The 22,903-nt window shown below is 41.3% G+C and overlaps 1 protein-coding gene across 2 annotated transcripts in view; it reads right to left on the bottom strand.

Annotated features, from left to right (window-relative positions):
- LOC121317227 (isthmin-1-like) overlaps positions 1-8,365 on the bottom strand; it is a 30,093-nt gene extending 21,728 nt beyond the window's left edge. For both annotated transcript variants that reach the window (XM_041252929.1, XM_041252930.1), the window contains exons 1-2: positions 7,912-8,365; positions 7,131-7,396 (exon numbers count right to left, since the gene is read on the bottom strand). In XM_041252929.1, the coding sequence (XP_041108863.1) occupies positions 7,131-7,396; position 7,912 (267 nt within the window). In that variant the 5' untranslated portion in view covers positions 7,913-8,365. The remainder of the gene's footprint in view (positions 1-7,130; positions 7,397-7,911) is intronic.
- Positions 8,366-22,903: the final 14,538 nt, after the last annotated feature.

The following is a 22,903-nucleotide window of genomic DNA, read 5'->3' as shown; positions in this document are numbered from 1 at the left end:
CTACATGGCAATGCCTAGAAGTTGGAATAATGGCAGGATGTACCACTTCTCCACTGGCTTTTACCATGGCAATGGAAGTAATTATTAGGGCATCCCATTGGGTGGTGGGAGGAGAGCGCTTGTCTTCTGGAATGCGACTACCACCAATTCGAGCATACATGGATGACATGACAACCATGACTATAACAGTAGCCTGCACTAATCGGTTATTGGGCAAATTAACCAATAACGTTGAATGGGCATGAATGCAATTCAAGCCCATGAAATTAAGGAGCACCTCTATAATGAAAGGTAAAGTAGTAGTGTAGCAGGGAGAGATCTGTGCTGACTCTGCTGGCGTGTTCACAGTACTGCAGGAAGAGGGCGGCAGCCTTCCAACAACCGCCTGTGAGTCATGGCAGTGACACGGGGAGGTGGGAAGGTAGGTGTGTGGACTTTCCCCCTCTCTGAATGGCTGGGAGACGAGTCTTGGCAGATTGCTAGCCCTATATTAAAAAATGCTCTGCTGTTTCCTCATCGCTGCCTCTGTAGAAGCGCTGTGTGTGTGCGGAAGCGCTGGTCGAGGACGGAGAGACCAGCTGAGAACAGCGAACAAGTCAGAGAGTGACAGAGGGGAACCCTTGGGCAGACCCCGAACTATTGTGTAGAGCAGGCAGGGAGCCGACAGAGTAGGACGGTGATCCGGGTCGTGTGGGTAGCGGTGACCGGGATAACGCTGCCGAGTGCAGCACCTTTTATTTGTAGTTTTATTACTGTTTTATTTTCCCTTGTTCTTTTCGCCTTCTGTTTTCATTATTATTTCTTTGAGCACCTGCGAGTGCACTTGCTGTTCGCTTACCAGCTGTGGTATTTCCATGGTGCTGTCTATCATCATTGATAGGCAGCCCACGGTCAACAGTGCCCTCTGCCGGAAAAAGTAAGAACTGGTCTAAAAATAAAACTGGGCACCTGTGTGGTGTTTTCAATTACATCTGTCTGTCTTCTAGTCAGTGAATTACCCACACCCCTTCCACAAGTAGATAAAAGGTTTTACATTAACGGTGAGGCAATACCAACAGTGTCCGAGAAGACAGTGAAAAGTCTTGGGAGATGGTTCGACGGGGATCTAAAGGACACAGTTCGTGTGGGAGAAGTTAGACAACAAGCAGTGGAAGGGTTGAAGAGCACAGACAGCAGTGCTTTACTGGGCAAACTGAAACTCTGGTCCTTTCAGTTTGGTCTACTGCCAAGACTGCTGTGGCCACTGACTGTGTACGAGGTTTCCTTGACAACAGTTGAGAAGCTGGAAGCTTTAATCAGTTAATACGTCAGGAAATGGTTGGGAGTTCCACGCTGCCTCATCACAGTGGTACTTTATGGTAAAGGAATACTGCAGCTACCAATCTCTGCTCTAACCAAGGAGTTTAAGTGCGTCAAGGTCCGACTGGAAATGAAATTAGTAGAGTCACACAACAAATGTGTAAGGGAGGCAGCACCTGTGTTTAAAACTGGAAGAAAGTGGGCGGCAAGGAAAACTGTGGAAGATGCTAAGGCTGCCCTTCGAATCTGTGATATTATGGGGCAAGTTCAGCACAGAAGAGGGGGTCTCGGTCTTAGTTCAGCTCCTCCTACCTGGCACAAGGCAACCCCAACTCAATGTAGGGAGCTGGTAGTCAACGAGGTGCAAAAGCAGGAGGAGAGGATGAGGTATGTAAAGACTGTTTCCTAGGCCAAGCAGGGAGAATGGATGAGATGTGGGAGTGCGGAACAACGCAAAATCAGCTGGCAAGACCTACCTATGGACAATCAAACAAAGCAGGATCAATTTCCTCATCAGATCAACATATGATGTTCTCTCATCACCACAGAACCTAAACCTTTGGGTGGGTGAGGATCCCTCATGTCCTTTGTGTTCATCACTTGCAACATTAAGGCACATTTTGACAATATGTAAGGTGGCTCTTAGCCAAGGGCAGTTTACTTGGCGCCATGACCAGGTGCTGCGATGTTTGGCCTTAGCACTGGAAGACAAGCATAACCTGACCAATACGTTGCCAGCAGTTCCATCAAAGTATTACACACAAAAGACAATATTCCTCCATCCAGGTGAGCAACCACTAAGAAAAGGTGTTAAAACCAAGCCTCACCCAGGACAAGTGGAAGCTGCTAGAGACTGGAAAATGCTGCCAGATGTTGGTCAACGGCTTATTTTTCCACCTGAGATTGCCACCAGTAACCTTCGACCAGACATTGTCTTGTGGTCTGGATCAGCACGCCTTGTCCATATGGTAGAGTTAACAGTGCCATGGGAGGATGCTGTGGATGAAGTGTATGAGAGGAAGAAACTTTGGTATGCTCAACTAGCTGCAGAAGTGGAACAGCGAGGATGGAGAGTCCGGGTTTACCCAATGGAGGTGGGTTGTCGAGGATTTGTGGCACACTCTACAACCCGGTTTCTCAGAGATGTTGGGTTCTGTGGCCAAGAGTTGCATCGCACAGTGAAGAACTTATCTGAAGCAGCAGAAAGAAGCAGCAACTGGCTGTGGTTGAGATGGAAAGATTCTGGCTGGGGATCTCAAGCACAATAGGAAGAAAGCAACGCTGATGTACGGATAAGTAAGCTGGGCTGAGTTGAGTGGGGGACGGAGGAGGGAGGGGGGGTGATGCTGGGACGCCAGAATCACTTTTGAGCCCTCGAGGTGCTGTGGGCTAGTCGATGAAACACCGGGGATGGAAGGTGCCCACTTGAAGACCCCAGAGATGTACCCTTCTTAACTCAATCCAGACGGTTGTCATGCTGATGCGCTGGGGAGACTGCACTGTGGTTGATCCCCAGAGCCAGCATCGCAGCCGCTGTGTGTGCTGATGCAATGGGGAGGCAAAATAAGCTGATCCTTGGAGCCAGCATTACACTTCAGCCAGCAACACCAGAAAGAAGGGTATCTAGAGATGGAAAGCAGTGCAAATGGATGGAGATGCAGATGGATCACATTAGTTTACTGTAAAGCTATGTCTTAGTTGGTGCTTATCTTGGCGAGAGCCGAGTTCAATTCAGCATGAAGTTTTAGGATCTACTCTCATGTAATGGAAATCATTTATATATAGTCAATGAGAATTTCAGACATGCACATTCAGAAGATGGACTTAAAAACAAGTCTTCTGAGATCGATTTCAGCACCTATATTTTCTGTTTGGCAAACATTTAAGCCTGACCTTCCTTGTTATGAAAAATTGATCGCCATGAAGCACCTAAAACTGATCGTTAATGTTTTAATGTCACCGATTCCATCTGACAAAATGAGTGTGTTGCGTCTCAAAGTCAGAATATAAATGTTTACTGTAAAGGGGACTTTTCTATTACCTTGATCTGATATGTGTTTACTCTGGTTACTGACAAGGACATGTTTAGTAGCGTGCTAAAAATACTTTAAAAAAGGAGCATGAGATTTGATGACATACCAGAAACTTTGATCCCCTACTTCTCCTAACCAGAAGGCCTGGATATACGAGTTCCCATTGCTCAGTATTTATTGCTTCCATGGGGTGGCAACACATTCCGGAGAGTGGATTTTGAGCACCGTTTTAGCACTGGAGTCACACCAACAATCTAGAGCTACACAATCTCTTGTCCAGCTTGGTATGGGTGTATGTGTTTTTTTTTCCTAAATGGCCTGTAATTTAGAGTAAGTGGTCAGGAGACACACATTTTAGGTAGTCAATATTTGTCCTGTATCTGTTGCATGGCCGTTCAGTTCAAATAGGTGGCACATTATGAATAAAATGATGGATAAATCTCACTGGGGAATTTAATGGATTTGCTGATTAGTTCCTGTGCTGTTGGTCAGGTTGGGAACCAATGATCATGTTGCTAATGTTATTTAGAGAATGGATTTATAAGCATGTTCATGTTCATGCATGTTGAAGGATCCCAGGGTGTCAGCTTCAACAACATTACTGGGGAGTTGGTTCCAGACCCTCATGATTCTCTGTGTAAAAAAGTGCCTCCTATTTTCTGTTGTGAATGCCCCTTTGTCTAATCTCCATTTGTGACCCCTGGTCCTTGTTTCTTTTTTCAGGTCGAAAAAGTCCCTTGGGTCAACATTGTCAATACCTTTTACAATTCTGAATGCTTGAATTAGGTCGCCGTGTAGTCATCTTTGTTCAAGACTGAATAGATTCAATTATTTTAGCCTGTCTGCATATGACATGCCTTTTAAACCTGGAATAATTCTCGTCGCTCTTCTTTGCACTCTTTCTAGAGCAGCAATGTCCTTTTTGTAGCGAGGTGACCAGAACTGAACATAATATTCAAGATGAGGTCTTACTAATGCATTGTACAATTGTACCAGTGTATTGTACACTTCCCTTGATTTAAATTCAACACTTTTCACAATATATCCAAGCATCTTGTTGGCCTTTTTTATAACCCTAACCCAGAAGCTGCAGTTCAAGCGCTGTTGTGCATGTTTACTAACATGGTACAGTAAGCGAAACAAAACACACTATCAAATAAAAAGGCACAAGGGCTAAAACAAAAGGTCTATGAAAAAAACTCACACACACACACACAGGACAGCAACACATACCTCCAACATCGACATTAACTCCATCATGAACACCCGTGATTACCCTTTTTATACACCTGTGACTGGACCCTAAATAATCATCACTTACTCAATTTAGGGATCCAGACACTTGTTTCTGCAGGGAGGAATTTAACCCCCTCCCTGCAAACCCAATAGCTCCCTCCACACACACCTTTTTCCCTGCCACATGCTTTACAATACAGCAGCTGTAGTTAGTGTATACAGGGTCCTTAACCTCACCTCAAGGATTCTCTGTCCTCAGTCCTTTACCACAGTCTTCCACATTAACAAAAAAAACGTCTGCAATTGGCTTGTGCAGGAGACTGAATTGCTTGAAGGCAAATTAAGAATTAAAACACACTGTCAAGCATGGATTTCTCCTCTCACTGCCTGCAATTTAAACAAGAAATTAAAAAGAACCTGCATGCGTTACATTATGAAATTCAATTAAAAACACAGCAAAACATGACAGAACATAAAATAAAGTAATAACAAAAACAAAAAAACATTCGTAACTGCTGAAATGCTTCAGATGGACTATGCTGTTTTTATTTTTTTTCTAAGAACTAAGTAGAATATGCATGTATTAAGCCTAGTGGTCCACTAGCCGGTATTATTTAATTTTATTTATTTATTTATTTATATTTTATTTTAAGGCTGTAACTAATCATAACCAGTTTGTCTATTCTGCTTCCTCAACTATATTGTGGCTCTTGGGCTGATCGTGAAATTCACTTGTTTATCATGGAAGAAAATGCGGGAAAGAGCATACCAAATGTATCCATGTTCATATTTTCAACGGCTATTTGTACCCTTTATCCCGCTAACTAACCACAAGTGTACCATAGAGAACAACATTGCAATCAGAATGTGGGACACGCAACAAAACGTTATTTGTGTGACGTCAGAAAATGGTACGCGGTCATTGATTCAAAAGTGAGGTGACGGACTATACTGTACAAATTATTACGAGCAAGACAAACTAGTTCACCCACAAAATCGGGCATTTTTACAATTTCAGATAACCTGATTTCTTGCTCATCAGTTAAAGTCACATACATTTGATGAATTGTGAAAAAAAAAAATGTATTAAAAAGAACTGTAAGGGCCAAACTCAATATATGGTTCCGCTTTTAGGTGGGTGTGTATTTGTTTTCTGAGCTAAAAATAATTTCTGCATGCCCGGGCAGTGCACGGTGTGCCACTTTTTAACGTGTACCCTAAAATAACACACATGTAGTGAAAAGTTTAGTAATAGTATTAACAAAATGTCAAACTAATGAGTTTAATGAATAGCATGCAAAATTAACGATGTGCTAATGTATTGTAGACAACTTCAAAAGGATGATTCTGCAAAAACGACAACTTGTATTACTATCTTATCCCGTAGTGTAAAAAAAGCGAGAACCATAGCGAGAACAGACAGTGAATACATTCCAAAAGCACAAAAAAAGCTTTCTAGGGGTACTATGTTGTTTTAATTACTTTTCGGACAATTAACACTACATTTCCCTCGTACTATTGATACTTGCCCACTAACCCCAGATATAAAAATAGAGACAGAAGTAGTAACGCCAAAATAATGTTGTTCTGGTATAAATATATGCATGACTTTTACAGTATGTGCGTTCATTGCACATAAATTATATAAATTAACATGATGGCAAGCTTATGTTTATTGTACCACACCGTTGTCATGGAATTCTATCATTGTCCATGAAATAACGTAACTTTTCAACACGCATCAGCCCGTAAAGACGGATCATGAAACGAATATTACAACAACATCCTTAAGCAGGCTGCTGTCGTTTTCACGCCATCGTCTCTAACTTCAGTGTTTGAAGTCTATTAGACAGATAGATTCTATGAGTGGGGATTTTGGACTCAAACGTGCTGAAGGGATGGCTTTTCATTTGGCACCAACATTTGTACCATAATTATCGGTACATTTATCCCCCAAATATCATATTAAATTTTCCCTCCTGTTGACGTCTATCACTTTTCTTCAGTGTTTCCTAAATACAGAGATGACTTCCAGCATTGCAATCTTTGAACATTTTGAAAGCAAAAATGTCAACTACCTTTGCACCCTTTAAAACAACAACAAATATATGTTTGTATCAATTTACAGAGTGGTGCAAGCCTACACATGAACTTATGTGGCAAACATAGCTTAATAATAATAATACACCATCCTCAATATGACTATTAATTAAATATATAAAAAAATATTATGACCAAGTTATAATTACGCTCGATGTAAAGCATATGTCATCTCTAAAGATGATGTTTTTGTAACTAAGGAAAAAAAAAAAACCTCATCATCAGATACACTTAACTGCAGCCCCGTGCTGGTGCAAATGTATTTAATAATAAATAGCTTTACACACTAGGAACAAGAACTACAGTTCACCCAAAAAGCAACTGAACGAGATCACATAGCGCCGAGTGTGGTAATATAAACGTTTAATTTAGCTGCATGGGAATAAACCGAGATTATTGAAGGCACTGCTAAAGCCACAAAGCTAAATATTTGTATAACGGTAACATTAATGGGTACTTTACCTTCGTAAACACGGTGTCTTGCTCGCTGCTGTAAGTCACATTTCCTTGATGCAAAGGGCTGCTCCGCAGCACAGTAATGTGTAAAATTAGGAGGAGAAGCCCCAAAAGTAAGACCATCTCTGCAACCAGCCGCACCATCCTCTTGAGCCTACCGGCTTTGGGACCCTGCGGGGGAGTAGCGGGTCCACCGCTGCCTCCTCCCGCGGTAGAGACTCCGCTCTCCGGATCCGCCGGGGACGAGGAGCCGTCACACCACAGTGGAGCCACTTCGGGATTAAAAATTACAAAACTAGGGAAAATGTTTTAAGAACTAAAATAACTAAACCCTAAACGAACGAAGTTAACCCAGAGTGCAGTTATTAAACATCTTAAAATATTTAGAATTCTTATTCAACATAGGCTCTGGTAAATTTTAAATACATAGAATACCCCAAATTTCAGCAATTGTTATGGCAAATTTGTAAGAGAGTTTAATTTGTGTTTTAGGATTATGTATAGGAGTAATAGCTCCAGTCAGCTGTTAGACATTATTTAAATTGTAGTCTAACATTTAATCTAGAGTAGAATGATCTTACGATAATATATTTATATATATATATATATATATATATATATATATATATATATATATATATATATATATATATATATATATATAAAAATACATGTCAATAAACTGAGTTTTAAATTAACGGCAAGTTCTAATTATGGGCGGATTAATGTACACAACCAATAGTATCCAGTTTATAAATATGTATAAAGAAGCGACACTTATAATTACTTAAGTGATTAATCTCTAAAAAGATGCAGGACAATTCAAGTATTTCTTCCAGGTGAATTTATCAATTTGACCGGGCAACATTTCGCTTTGCTTGCAATCCTGCCAATCTTCTAACTGTTTTTTTTTTGGTTGTTGATATCATCCCTGCATGCATGTTTTCACTTGTTTACGCATTTTTAATCCAAATTTAAAGTCTTCAATTATTTATTTATTTTTATATTCCGTTGCTTGTGTCCTTTTCCACTTTTCTCTTGTAGTTTAACTTGTTCGTGAAGTTCCTCTGTCAGATTCGTCACTTTGTTGCTCCAGTACGCTTATCTGAATCGCTATAATCTCTTACTAAAAACATGCCCTCTATACTATATTACACGCTGCTGAAGTATGAAGTCTATGTGTACAGCTGTACAGGGTATTTGTTAAGGACTCCTCTTTCACACACTGTTTGTATATGACTGCTCTCTGTAATGTTTTATACTGCTCTCTGCTGGGTTGCTGTCAACTCCCCCTCCCCCTGTTGTTAACTCTTACTTTCCCGCAGATCTCCCCTGCCTTCACTTAACGCTGTCACTAAGCAACACCAAAGGTAAATAAAGGTAAATAAATGTAAAGTATGTATCTTTTTATTTGTTTCGAAAAACTTCTATATACCGTTTGTATTATTGTTTGAATAATCAAATAAATACACTAACTACACACATTCATTATTATAAGAACACTGAACTCTCATTTGATGTTTGAGGTTTTTTTTTTTTTTTAAGTTTGTGCTGATTTATTGTATTTGTAAAAAACTTCCCACACAAACTGATGCAGTTTGAACACGTTAATTTTTTTTTTATGATGTGTTATTAATATAACAGAATATACTAATACTGGAAAACTCTGCAAGGTACACAAACACATTATAACTTATGACGACTACAAAGACAATCTCTACCACAAAACTAACCCTGAAAAACTAAACCATAAAATAAAACCAACTTCAGTGTAATCCCTTCTATATCTACATGCATATCTATTAAAAGGGACAGTTACAAATTGTTTACTAAGTTAATTTAAGAATTGTTTTGCAGACTTCACTTGTAAACAGTAAACAGTTCACACACACACAAATAAATACATGCCACTATGCAGTAGATATTTTAAGTGAATACACATTCTAAAGTACCTGAAGATTATTAATCTGTTATGTGCCCAAACAAACCATTTCCTGAATGGGGCAGAAGGGGGCACCCGTATGTAAAAGTCAAATGCTGCCTGTAATAAGCAAGGCTGGATGTTCGAGGGGTTTGTGAATGTCTGGGTTTAATTAAGGCACCTTGGAAAAGAAACAGTTATTGGCTATTGCTGTAGCGTGGAATACTCATGTGGTGAATGTACTGTAGGTGAAAGGATGAGTCAGGTATTACTACTAGCACCTCAGATTGCAGATGTTTGTAACTCTTTCCTGTTGAGTTATATCTGTAAAGGTTTTTCTTTATTCCATTTTACAGAACCCCTTGTAAAAATACAATAATGACAATTAATTCGATAGTTTCTGCAGCTGTATCTCACTTTTTAACCCTGTTATGAAAAAAAGACTTGAAGAAAGCACATGAATCAATTGTGTTAGGCCTACTAGGCATGCAAAATAGGGTAATGACAGCCAGACTCACAGCAAGGTGTTGTTTAACTTCAAGTTTTATTTTTGCTTTAAATGTAGCGATCACCACTACTGTTACATTGATAAGTATTTTGACAATATCAATATTCTGAAGACACTAATAAATAGTTGTAGAGTAAACAAACAAACAAAAATAACTAAGCATCGCTCCCTCAGTTTACCTTAAAATGATACATACCTACCATTCCCTTATGTCGTCATGTTCTTTGTAACCAACCACCCCTGGTCTAACTACAAAACAAAGTGGGACCAGGCAACAGCCCCTTGGCCAAGCAGGGCTGTGGCCAAAAAAGTAATCGGCACCATTTTCTCACTGACTTGAGTTGCCTGGAACTATTCAAACAGAACATACAACAAGTTAAAGAATAAAGTCAAAGCAAAGCCAACCCAACAAAGTTAAAATCTGAATAGTTAGTGGATACAAAATGTAGCACAAATAGAAAATCATTTAACCCAAACACTTCTGGCCTTGAGCTGCAACTACACCACAATATGCCTAGTTTTAAAATGGCAATTTTCAAAAGGCAGGCATTTTTCATTTCATTCACCAAACAAATACTAGGGTGGATTTTACACTACTGATAGGTTCATTGTAGCTGTTTTGGTATAGAGACATAACCAAGAGAGTTCCAAGCTTGGGGGCGGGATTATATGCTCATTAGTTTGGCTTCTAAACAATTAAAACAGTTCTGTATTATTACCAGTATGTGAGAACTTCACTCTATAGAGATACCTCTTCCATAAGATCTTTAGCTAATTTTACAAGCTAAATCTGCATTTTGTGTTTGAGGGAAGTACGCCACTGTAAAGTACCTAAGGACACAGGTTTCGTAAAAAATGAAATTAATTTATAACCAATAAATGGAAAAACACTGTAAATGGTTACTCAATTCAAGTTGACTTCACCCCTTTCCCATTAAAAAAAAAAAAAAAAAAACTACTAAAAAAATAAGCTACCTTTCCCAGTGCAGTTAAGCAATGTCCCTCCTTCCTGTACTTATCATTGATTCATTCTGAATACTTTAAACCCACCCCAACTACTGAATGGCAGCAAATTCCCTTGTTTGCAGGATTTAAAACAGAATTGCAAATTGTGACGAAACGTAAATAAATGACTACACACCCCAGAAGAATGTGCCTGTGACCATAAGGATTTAGTTGTGGAAGACAGCAAAGGAAACTTAAGTTTGCAAGTACTGTTGAGTTACTATACATATTGTGACAGAAAAATTTGGAATTGGAAAGTAACGGAAAAAAACACATTTCATACAGTACATAAAAAGATAAAGCCTGGAAAATACCTAAAAATAAGCACCAAAAAGGAAATTAATATAATAGAATCCCTGAATATAATGAAATACATGCTTGTCATTTATGTTATGGGTTGTACCAGTAGTGCATTTCCAGTGTCACTCAGCCTAGTAACAAATTAATGACAGCCCTATGGGGAGTATGGTAAATTTCTAGCAATCAATCACTAATGCTGATGCCGGAATAAGGTGTTAGTTTGCAACGGCACTAGGAATTTGCAACAACCGCCCTCAGTAGGGGTCAAGAAGAAACAAAGGTGCAATAATGATGGGGATGGATATGGGCACTCTGCAATAATACAAGTCTTGCAAAAGCATACATAGTCATTGATTACACAATACCAAGGGTCATTGAAAATGTCTAGAATATGGGCCTATTCCTACCCTATTCCGGAGTAGAGACTTCTGACCTCTAGGGTCAACAGCAAGTGACTGGAGGCTACTGTGTAGAAATTGTCCTTGGAATGAAACTGAAGCACCTAGGTATCCTGACTAAATATCCTGACTAGCTGTTCTGCAGTAGTACCATGTAAGAAGGGAAGTCTGGAGGCCTGAACCTAATGATGTCTGTCTCTTGAACAAAATCCCCTGGAGTAATTGTCTTGTAAAACAAGGAAATGCAGGGTTTTACAGGGGGCTTTAAAGAGTAAGTAGCGGGGTTCCGAAAAATCTAGTGTTACAGTCCCCACGTGTTGCTACAACTGTTTAAATAACGTACCTGTAAATTTTCTTTTTATTGTTAACATCCTGACAACTTTTTACACTTACAACTTTATGTTTCAAAGCTTATTTTAAAATGGCCGCTCTAGTGCACTGATAGTTTAAGGATTATTGCCCACATTGTCAAACAGGTAACACAGCAATAACGATCCATGATGTGGTACAGAACAGAAAAACCAGAGCACTTGCTGTTATGTTTTTTTTTTTTTCGCTCTTCCTGCAGGGATTTAGAGGACAGATCTAAAGTTCCAGTGCACTAGAGCGACCATTTTGAAAAGAGCTTTGAAACAGACTTTAAAATTATAAGTGTAAAAAGTTGTCAAAATGAAAATAAAAATCACAGGTAAGTTTTTTAAACAGTTGTAGCAACATGTGAGGACGTAGAACACCATATTTTTCGGAACCCTGTTTCTTTAAGAAGTCTAGCGGGACCATACAATCTGTGGATGTTCACAGAGAGAACCTATCTTATGTTAAAAGGGACCCTTTATCGTTGCTGGCCTCCACTGATGAAAAGGAATGGTTCTTACAAGAATTTGCCATGCAGCTGAAAAAGGAAAGTTACTAGAGTTACAGAACCCTCCAACAATTTTATTACCCCACTTGCATACCTTGCTTACAAAAAATATTGGTATTACTGAATAGATAATCAATACAGTTTGTGGTGACCCAAATATCATGCATAATGACATCTAATGTGTCCCCATGTATGGGGTTTGACAGGGATGACTGAAAAGACTGGTATCACATGTTGGGGTCTATTTTAATGTTTTAAATAGTGGCAAATCCAAATACATGTGCCTTTGATCTCTATATTAATCATATTAGTGTTTATCCCCCCCTTATTAGCATCACTAAATACAATAAAGAAATATGGTAGAAAGAGGTATGTGTTAAGTCTTCTGTATGCAGTAATCTGTCGTGTCACAATTAAAAATATATATATACAAAGTAGGAACATTTGCCTTAAAATTTGCAAAATTACCATCTTATACACTCTCATCCTTTATTGAATTCTGGGGGAGGGGTATGTCTCTAATATCTCCCAATACAATATGGTCAGAATCTGCCTTTAAAAGATCTGACTGTTCTGCTTCACATCCACGTAAGCATTCGAATACGCCTGCCAAGCATACTTGTCTGCCTTTTTACTTTTCAGGATCACTGGAGTGCATGCAATGGGAACAGCAGCCACACAACATAAAATTAAAACTGAATTTTTCTCCCGGTAAAGTGAGAAATAAAAAAAAAAAAAAAAAAAAAAATTAATTGCATAGCTTATTGTGGTAGTTTAGATTGGTAAAAGGCTGGTGCGGTGAGCTTTTTACAGAGATGGAAAAATGTAAAGAATTTTATTGAAGGTGGTACTCTAAATCCCCTTTCACACTGGCATGTGCTACCTGGGTCAGAACCTACCTGGGTCAGGACCCGGTGTCATGCGGGTCAGGTATGTGATTTCACACTTTGTTTGATGACGCAGGGTTGACCTGGGTGACAGACACAAGTACACAATACACATATCTGTTCCCTGGAAGCAGCTTGTTACAGACGCTTCAGTCCAAGGTTCTCTGGATTCAACTGTTGGCCCAAATGTTGATTAGAGCAAATGTTTCTTCATCCCTGCTGCAGTCTGTCTCATGCTATGTCTCAATCAACACAAATATGGCTAAACAGAATAAAACAGAAATGTTCCTCACGAACTGCTGTCAGGCATTTTGTCTTGCTCAACCCGGGTCAAAGGGTCTCAACCCACATCCTGAGGTGGGTCACTGGGACCTGGGTTAACCAGGTATGTGGTTTCACACAACACAGGATTGTCATCCGGTTAGCCAGAGTTAAAGTTTTTGGCATTGGCATCAACAATTTGCAGAATTCTGTAGAGGGTCCAGAAGCTCTGCTGTGAGATGGGTCTCAGTCTGTTCTCTTTTGAGGGACCACTTTTTATATCAGTGGGCCTCTTAATAAAGGTACAAACTTAACAGACCTTCCATCTTTTGCCAAACCTTTGATGTGTATCTTGTCTGAACTGCATGCGACAAGTCTCAAAAGTTCCAAATAAGGCATGGTACACAGCAGAGTATGGCCATGGTAAAATTAAATAAAGTTCAAAAGAACCATCTCACACTTCCCATGAAACACAAAGTTGCATCCACTAGTTTCGTTTTATACTGTATGAGATTCACCTCTAGGTTATGCATGTTGGTATGGCTGTTACTTGTATGCTATACAGATGTTGTCCAGGCAATAATTCCCTTACAGAGGTTATAAATGTTCTAAAAAGACATAATCAAATACTATGTTATATGATATTACCCTAACCCCAGCATCAATTTAAACTTTAACATAATATATAATAACATTTATTATTGGGAAAACTACAGATAACACTCCGAAGTTAGCTGCTCATAGATCTATTAAATCAGTCAGCGGGTGGGTTCTAGGGGTTACATTAGTCTGTTATAAAAACCTGAAACTGCCTGTTTCCCAAACATAAAACAGTATACAAAATTTTAAATCACTCCAAAATGATGTTCAGAAGTTATAATCCTCACAAGCTTTCACAGAAACAAAGAAACATGTAAACAAGAAAACAGATAAAAACAGTTTGCGCTCTGTGCATGCACAGCTCTCCATATAATTACCTACATTTCTCTGTAATTACTGTTAACGATTTCCCAGTTAATATAAAGCACATGTAAAGTTAAGCTTTGTATGTAGTCCTGGTAGTTTGTCTCAATCCATTCATTTGGATTGGCTTGAGTCACAGCTGTGACTGTAGACCCCACTGAACTGCTATCACCAGTTAATTTTTTCCTGCATAGACTCTGAATTATGGTACTTGACAAGCACTGAAAATAAATAAGAGTATTATTGTCTCTTCATTTAATTAAAGTAATATTTTGTATCATATTCATATGTTTCCCCCAAATCATTACAGCAAATACAATGAGAGCTTTGCTGGTTTAGACATTTCTATACAGTTGCTCAGAAATGCAAAGAAGCATTCTGGGCATGCCTGTGAAAAAGTGTGAATTAGGTACTACAGCAGCAACACTAAAGGTTAAAGAGGTCTAAACTTGTTATCTCAGGTTAATTCTCAGTACACTTTAGAAACAAAGTGGTTTTTGTGTAGAGTTTTCAATCCCAGTCCAATTCTTTTTAACCTTTCTAATAGCAAAGGAAACAATCAATTAACAAGTAATCTCTGCAGCCCTTTCTCATTGTCAGCCTATTGCATGAAAAAGTACTAGGTTCATTATTATTATTATAATTATTATTATTATTACTACTGCTACTACTACTACTACTACTACTACTACTACTAATACTAATAATAATAATAATAATAATAATAATAATACTTCTGGAAAACATTATTCAAAAAGTCTGTTAAAACTGTTTTGTTTTTTAATAGGTCACCAAAGATTATGTGTATTGTGAATATTGCCATTCTATAATGTGAATAAATTATCCTTAGAAAACAATATAGGGGAAAAGGAAACTAGGAAAAGGCTAAATATGAGCGATCTCTTATAGTGACCATTATGCAAAACAATGCAATAATTAACTACAATGTCATTATCTTGTGTTTGAGGGAAGTATGCCACCATGAAGTTTATAAAAGACACAGGTTTTGTAAAGGGTGCAATATAATGTAATGTCCCTTTCTGTTATCCTTTCTGTAGAATGAGACAAAATATATTGTCAAATATAAAGGTGACAGGGAAAGCCAGTGTTAACTGCCCCCATTTGGGCAGGATGCTGGATTAATCTAGCCACTTACCTCTTGATCAGTCATGATGGAGTGTTAACTCTTGCCATGAGGTCAGTGCCACCTTCTTGTGAGCTTCCATAGTGATAGATCTGGTATGAGCCAGTGGTGCAAGATCAAAGACCCCTGTCTGATCAAGGTTGCCTAAATCACAAGAGGCTGCATATCTAGCACACCAACTGGCGGGTTAGTGCCAAAACTACACAGGTGTGAAAAGAGCTTTGTACTTCCCTTTACCACATGCTATCTTGCTATCTGCTAACAGGGACACAGCTGCATTACCTTGTGCTGGTCTCAGTGTGATTTATTGCCCAGATTTGTTTCCTTTTGGTCACCACAGATTTCAACACTATCACTCAGTCAGTTACAGTTTATAAACTGATTTTATCCAACCAGGGCCAGATTAACCTATACGCAAATTACGCTATAGCGTAGGACCTCAGCAGAACTGGGGCCCCCGCAAGGTCGCCGTTTGTTTGGGACATTTTACAAAAACTGCATTCGGGCAGACGGGACCATACACACAGGAAGAGAGGTGCACAGAAGCTTGCTTTCGGTTAATTTTCTTTTATGAAGGCTAGGTATTTCTTTCTTGATTGCATACCTGGTCTCTGAGTCAATACCCCACGGCCTCTATCTCCTGGGAAAGATCCGGCCCTCGTCCTACAATGTCAGAGGCATCAGTCTGCAAGATAAAATGTATGAATCCGGCTCAATTTACATATTCATTTATTTCAGTTTTAGGGACAATTTAAAAACTTGTCCTGTCTCAAATGTGCACAGTATGTCCTTTACATTTTATAAATCTTCCTTTTTCATTTGGGGGTTGGAATTTTAGAAAAAAAGGCGTGTAAAGGTAAACGTGTACAATGTGGGAGGCTGAAGGAAATTCAGATGAGGATGTCTGCAGCTGGCAAGACCGGTTTAAGCACATGGTGTTTGTTTCTCTCACTACAATAGAAAACCCAAAAAGAAGTAAAGGACATAAAAGTTCTCTTTTTTTTGTTAAACTACATTGTTTTGTTCTATTGAATGCAATGCTACTACTGGTCCGTAGAAGGAATCTACAAACAGGTTTGGAAAAAAAAAAAACAAAAAAAAAACATTGTTTTTGTTTGATATATATATATATATATATATATATATATATATATATATATATATATATATATATATATATATATATATATATAATTCTGCTGCTATTGTATATATTAGCTGCTGGATTTTCTGGTAAGCTAACAAAGCTACTGACCCATTAACCTCAGTGGATGTTATATAATGCACTCTGCTTTTGTGCTTTACTGCCTGGGACTGAAGCTTTTTTTACGTGTGTGATGCATATTGCATAATTTTGTGTTCTTTGTTCCCACAGATGTTTGAATGTTAATTAAAATGATCATTAACAACAGCGAGGTTTACAATTATCACTCACATGTGATTTCTGTCACATGGTACAAAGCAATAAGGCATACACAGTTTAACAAGCCTCATGCCCAGCTATGATCAGTAAAGAAAAAAGCCTATGTAAAATGTTCATGTAAGTTATATAATTCAATTCGAAGACGCTTCCTCATTGATTGGTACTGAAATGCGTAAATTGAAAACAAAGTAAAAGTTAAGAACTATCATCTTGCAATTAACAGATTCCTATGATGTTGTTTACGGTGTACTCACCTATTTCAAACTTTGCATATGACTGATATCAAATTAGCTTTATTTGTATCCAAATATGTCATAGGGAGCTCAAAGCAACCCACGAATACATATGACTGCGTCTCAATGGGGCTGCGGGACCACCCTGTAGTATGTGAACTATCCTTAAGAGTGCAGAAAATATAAACCGTGTTCACAGTGCTGTATTGGGGCATAACTACAGAACTGTATAAAAACAAAACAGGCTATGTAATAACTGCAGAGAGATGGACACACTGATGACATTTCTCACATATTTTATGGCAGACAATGCACAATAAATGTGAGGCAGCCAGCGCTGTGTCTTTAAGGTGTCCTAATTGTACAGCCTAACTCAGCCCAAATGGCTTTCAACTCACACTTGCTGAAATTGTATGTTTTTCACACCAACTGCAGAAAGTCATATACTTTCTCAATCATTGAAACTGATCTTTGAGTACTTAACATTGTTAATTCAAGCAATGGGGCAAGCAATGAAATGATATAATATGCTGTCCAATCTCACTTTTCAAGAGAGCACCTACCCTCCTGTAGCAACCATACTGACACTGGCACCTTCAGCTCCAAAAGCACTAGGTTTGTCTCGCCCCTTGCTTATTTGCACTTCCCTGATGGTCATGTGACTGGGTTGTTGTTATTGTTGTTATTGCTAATCATGTATTTATTGCTGCTGTACTGTATTGCTGATATATGTTGTATGTTTTCTCCTGACTCCTGGCTGTAAAGCAAATTACCCCTTGGGGATATTAAATACTTACTCAATTCTACTCTACTACCAATCTGAACATTCACTGTCAACATTTCAAAGCAAATTCTTGATTGCACCGTGTAACAAATTCTTCTTTTTTTTTTTTTGTTCCTGGGTAGTAAGTGTTATTTCCTAATTGCTTATGCCTCAGATTTATTTACAGTATAATCGTAAATCTCAAAAAACTACTCACTTCTAAATCTTTTGTAGTCATGTTTGTATTACTTTAGTATGAATACACGTTAGTTTGGATTCATATGTTGTTTTTTTCTGACCTTATGTGAACGAAAAGACACACATTTGCCCGTTTTCCCATTGGAAATAGTGATATTTTGAAATATCACTGTCCTGGTGTGACGGAAAGATGAGTTCTGGTGATGAATCTTCCTCCCGACCTGTGAGGGCGCTAAAGAACGAGAGGAGAAGTATCTGGAAGGGCTGGCCTGACAGTTCGTTTCCGGGTCAGGGAAGTGGGTCAGCCTGGAAAGAAGTGAGACTCTGTTGTAAGACCGTATTGATTTGAAAGGTAAACGAGAGGCAGCTGCAAGTAATAAGGCATTAATTTGTGTTGTGTGTTATTGTGTTTGTCCTGTTAATTGTCTGTTCTTCACTTGTAGACAGTTAAAGCACACCTCCGGAGCTGTCGAGTAGGGTCAGCACTGTCCGGAGCACCACTGCATTATCGTAACAAAGTACCATTGTTTTCACTCAGCACCAGCATGACTGCACTCACCCAGGACTGGTGACCATGTGTTTGGGTTTTTGTTCGGGACTGTGCCCAGTTGTTGTTATCCCCGCGCTTTACACATTGTTGTGTATAGCCGGGGATTTATTATTTAACTGTCACCAGACCTGGATTACAAATAAAAGCACTTTTCCACTGGATATCGTTGTCTGCCTGTCACTCCTGCATCACATCACCGCTACACCTATTCCCCACCACCAGCCACTTTGCTACACGTGGTGTCAGAACACGGGACTATGGACCGCAACGCGCTGGCGGAGCTGCTGCAGGCGCTGGAGAGCAGATGCGACGCAGAGGAGAGAAGGAGGGAGGAGCGCTACACAGCGCTCATTGAACGGGTAGGGCTGGCCGTTGCTGCAGCGACGACCCCTACCACAACACCGGTGATGTTGCCCCCGAAGGCACGGGCAATGAAGATGTTGGCGGAGGATGACCCGGAGGCGTATTTGGTGGCATTCGAGCGGCTGGCTACTGCAGTGGCTTGGCTGCGGGAGTTCTGGGCCAGCCAGTTGGGACTCGGGGAGGCTCAGGCAGCCTACCAAGCTATGAGCGATCATCACGTCACCGAATATGACCTGGTCAAGCAGGCTATCCTCTGCCGCCTGAATATCACTACAGAGACCCACCGGGCGCGGTTTAGTACCGGACAGCCCCGGAGACATGCCCCAGGGTGGTTGCAGAGCGGTTGTGCGACCACATGGTGCATTGGCTGACCCCCGGGAAGAAGACCGCCCAGCAGATGGGGGAAGCCATTGTGATAGAGCGGTTCTGCCATGTGGTCGGCGCCGAGACCCAGGCGTGGATACGGCGCCACAACCCTGACACTGGAGGAGGCTGTCAAACTGGCGGAAGACTTCGAGGACTCCCTGACTTCTGCCCGGGTCCGCCCCTGCACTTCGGAGCAGCCGACCTCTCCCTCCCTCTCCTCCAACACCACCACCCCCCTCGTTCCCGGGACCCAGACCTCCTAGAGCACTGACCCTATTGGGCCCCCTTGCGTTCCCCCCATGGAGACCAAGGTTGGCCCCCAGCTGGGGTAGAGGTGCTGCCCCTGCCCCGTTGCCATACCAGCAGAGGGACAGATTTTTGACCTATGCCCCCTCTGTCCCTCCTATCTGTTTCAGGTGCAACCAGCCGGGACATCTGGCCAGGTCATGCCCTGCTGCCATGGAGTGTGATGTGGTCGCGTGCAATTGGGCACCTGAAGCGGGTAAGCGTGGGGAAAATGGTCGGGAGGGGCCTTGTCTGATTGACGTTGTTTTGGGAAATGTGAAAACCCACACGTTAGTGGACACAGGGTGTGGGCAAACCTTGATTAGGACAGCTCTCCTGGGCGGTGTGTCGTGGCGGCCACAAGGTCAGGTGGCCATCTCCTGTATCCATGGAGACATGGCGGCATACCCCACACTAAAAGTATATTTATCGGTAGGACCGATAAAACGTCACCTTGTAGTTGGGGTGGCGGAAAGGTTGCCACACCCAGTTATTCTGGGCAGAGACTGGCCAAAATTCAAAGAATTAATGCAAATAATGGCAGTCTCAGCCACACACGTAAACGTGGCAGGGGAAAAAAAAAGGAACAGATTGGTGATATATTTCCTTTTCACCCTGAAATGTTTTCCCCTCTTTTCCGTCCTAGAAAAACAAGACGGACCGCGAAATGGGAACGAGCGTCTTTGAGACAAGGCTGGGGTCTGGTGGGAGAGTGCTGCAATGGTAACAAACGCCAGTCGAAGGGAGTGGGAATGCAGTGTGACCGAGAGGGCGAGGTTACTGGACCGACTAGGGCAGAGGTTATTCCAGCCCCTCTCAATGTACCAGACCCGTGGTACTCAAGCGCGGACCTAGTGTGGGGCCAACAGAACGACCCGTCACTGGTGCGTGCTTGGGGGCAGGTCCGGTCCATTGAAGGTAAGGATGTTGATGGCGCTGGGGCGCTAGTATATCCACATTTCAGTATAAACGGGCAATTACTGTATAGTGTAAACCTAGCCGCGGGCACAGGACAGCCTGTAACACAATTGTTGGTTCCCCCGTCTAGTCGGACCGAGGTCATGAGGCTGGCGCATGATATCACTTTTGCGTGGCACCTCGGAGCCGAAAAGACGAGGGAACGAATACTGACTCGATTCTATTGGCTCGATCTTCATACTGATGTGTCAAAATATGTAGCCACATGCCCAGACTGCCAGCGAGTAGCGCCGGGTCGAGTGCGCCCCGCCACTTTGGTCCCACTGGCCATTATTTCCACTCCTTTCGAGCGCATTGCAATGGACATAATGGGCCCTTTACTACCTTCTGACTCTGGGTATACGCATATATTAATAGTGGTGGATTATGCAACGAGATACCCGGAGGCAGTTCCATTGAGGTCCACTAGTGCAGCTGCAACAGCCACAGAGTTAGCGCAGATTATGGCTAGAGTAGGGAACCCCAAGGAGATTTTGACTGATCACGGGACCAATTTTTTGTCCAATATGTTACAGCAGGTGTACAAAATATTAAAAATACGTCCCATCAGGACGTCCGTTTATCATCCACAATCGGATGGTTTGGTTGAACGCTTTAATCAGACCTTAAAGTTGATGCTGAGGCGATTCGTAACACAGGAGCAGAAACATTGGGCATTGCTTCTTCCCTACCTCCTTTTTGCGGTGAGAGAAGTGCCGCAGAGTTCAACGGGGTTCTCCCCCTTTGAGCTCCTGTACGTCCGGCAGCCTCGCGACATTCTCAACCTGCTGAGGGAGGGGTGGGAGGAGCACAAAGGCTCGTCTAAAAATGTAGTGAAGTATGTGCTCCTACTACGAGATCACCTGGATTTGGTTGGTCGTTTGGCCCAAGACAACCTCAGATCGGCTCAGCACTGACAACAGCAGCATTACAACAAAAATGCACGGATTTGAACCTTTCGACCAGGGGACAAGGTAATGCTGCTACTTCCCTCATCAGAATCGAAACTGTGTGCTAAATAGCAGGGGCCGTATGAGGTGATTCGGGCTATAGGGAAAGTAAATTATGAAATTAGACAGCCCGATTGCCGAAATGAACGTGAAATTTATCATGTCAATTTGTTAAAGCCCTGGCAGGCAAGGGAGGTCTTATTTATAGCCCCAGGCAATATGGAGGATGATTTAGGTCCCTGTCCAGAGACCCCGAGCACAAGAGCGATTTCAATGGGGGAACAGTTGGTTCCGGATCAGCAAAGAGAGCTGCGTAAGCTTATTGAGGAGTTCAGCGATGTTATTTCTGACGTGCCCGGCAGAACAAACTTAGTTGAATATGACATTATCTCTCCACCAGGTGTCACAGTGTGAGAGAGACCGTACCGGATCCCGGAAAGTCGACGAAGAGGCGTTCGCAAAGAGGTATGGGATATGCTTGAGCTTAGGGTGATTGAACCTTCCAGGAGCGAGTGGTGCAGTCATAGTGGCTAAGAAAGACAGCACCAACCGCTTCTGCGTGGATTTCAGAAAGGTGAACGCTATTGCTAAATTCGATGCATATCCCATGCCTCGGGTCGACGAACTTTTAGACAGACTGGGAAAAGCGAGGTTTATTTCCACTCTGGACCTGACGAAGAGATACTGGCAAATCCCTTTAACCCGCAGCTCCAGAGAGAAAATCGCATTTTCAACACCAGAAGGGCTGTTTCACTTTAAAACCATGCCATTTGGGCTACATGGTGCGCCCGCTGCCTTTCAGAGACTGATGGACCAGGTTTTACGTCCACATCATGAATATGCAGCAGCGTATATTGATGAAGTGGTGATTTACAGCTCCACCTGGCGAGAGCATTTGGCTAGGGTTACAGCCGTTCTTCAGTCTCTAAGGGTAGCCTGGCTGACAGCTAACTTGAGGAAATGTGCGTTTGCTAAAACAGAGACTCGATAGTTAGGATTTTTAATGGGGAATGGAAGGGTGAGACCTGTGGTCACCAAAATCCAGGCTTTGGTTGATGCAACGATCCCCAAAACCAAGACTCAAGTGAGGTCACTACTGGGCTTAGTCGGTTATTACCGCCCTTCATCCCCGAGTACGCCACAGTGGTTAACCCATTAGTCGTCCTCACCAAAAAGAGTGCTCCAAATTGAATTAAATGGTCAGCTGAGTGTCAGGGGGCATTTAATACTATTAAGCGTACACTTTGCCAGGCCCCCACTCTTATCACACCGGATTTCACCAAGAGATTCATCCTCCACACCGACGCATCGGACGTAGGTTTGGGTGCAGTCTTGTCCCAAAAAGTAGCTGGAGTAGAACACCCGATATTATACCTGAGTAAAAAAATGTTACCTCGGGAACGTAACTACTCCGTAGTCGAAAAAGAGTGTTTAGCCATTAA

Source organism: Polyodon spathula, chromosome 6 (genome assembly GCF_017654505.1).
Source record: "Polyodon spathula isolate WHYD16114869_AA chromosome 6, ASM1765450v1, whole genome shotgun sequence".
Taxonomy (NCBI): Eukaryota; Metazoa; Chordata; class Actinopteri; order Acipenseriformes; family Polyodontidae; genus Polyodon; species Polyodon spathula.
Note: the sequence above shows the minus strand (reverse complement) of the source record. Positions and strands in the feature narration are given on the sequence as shown.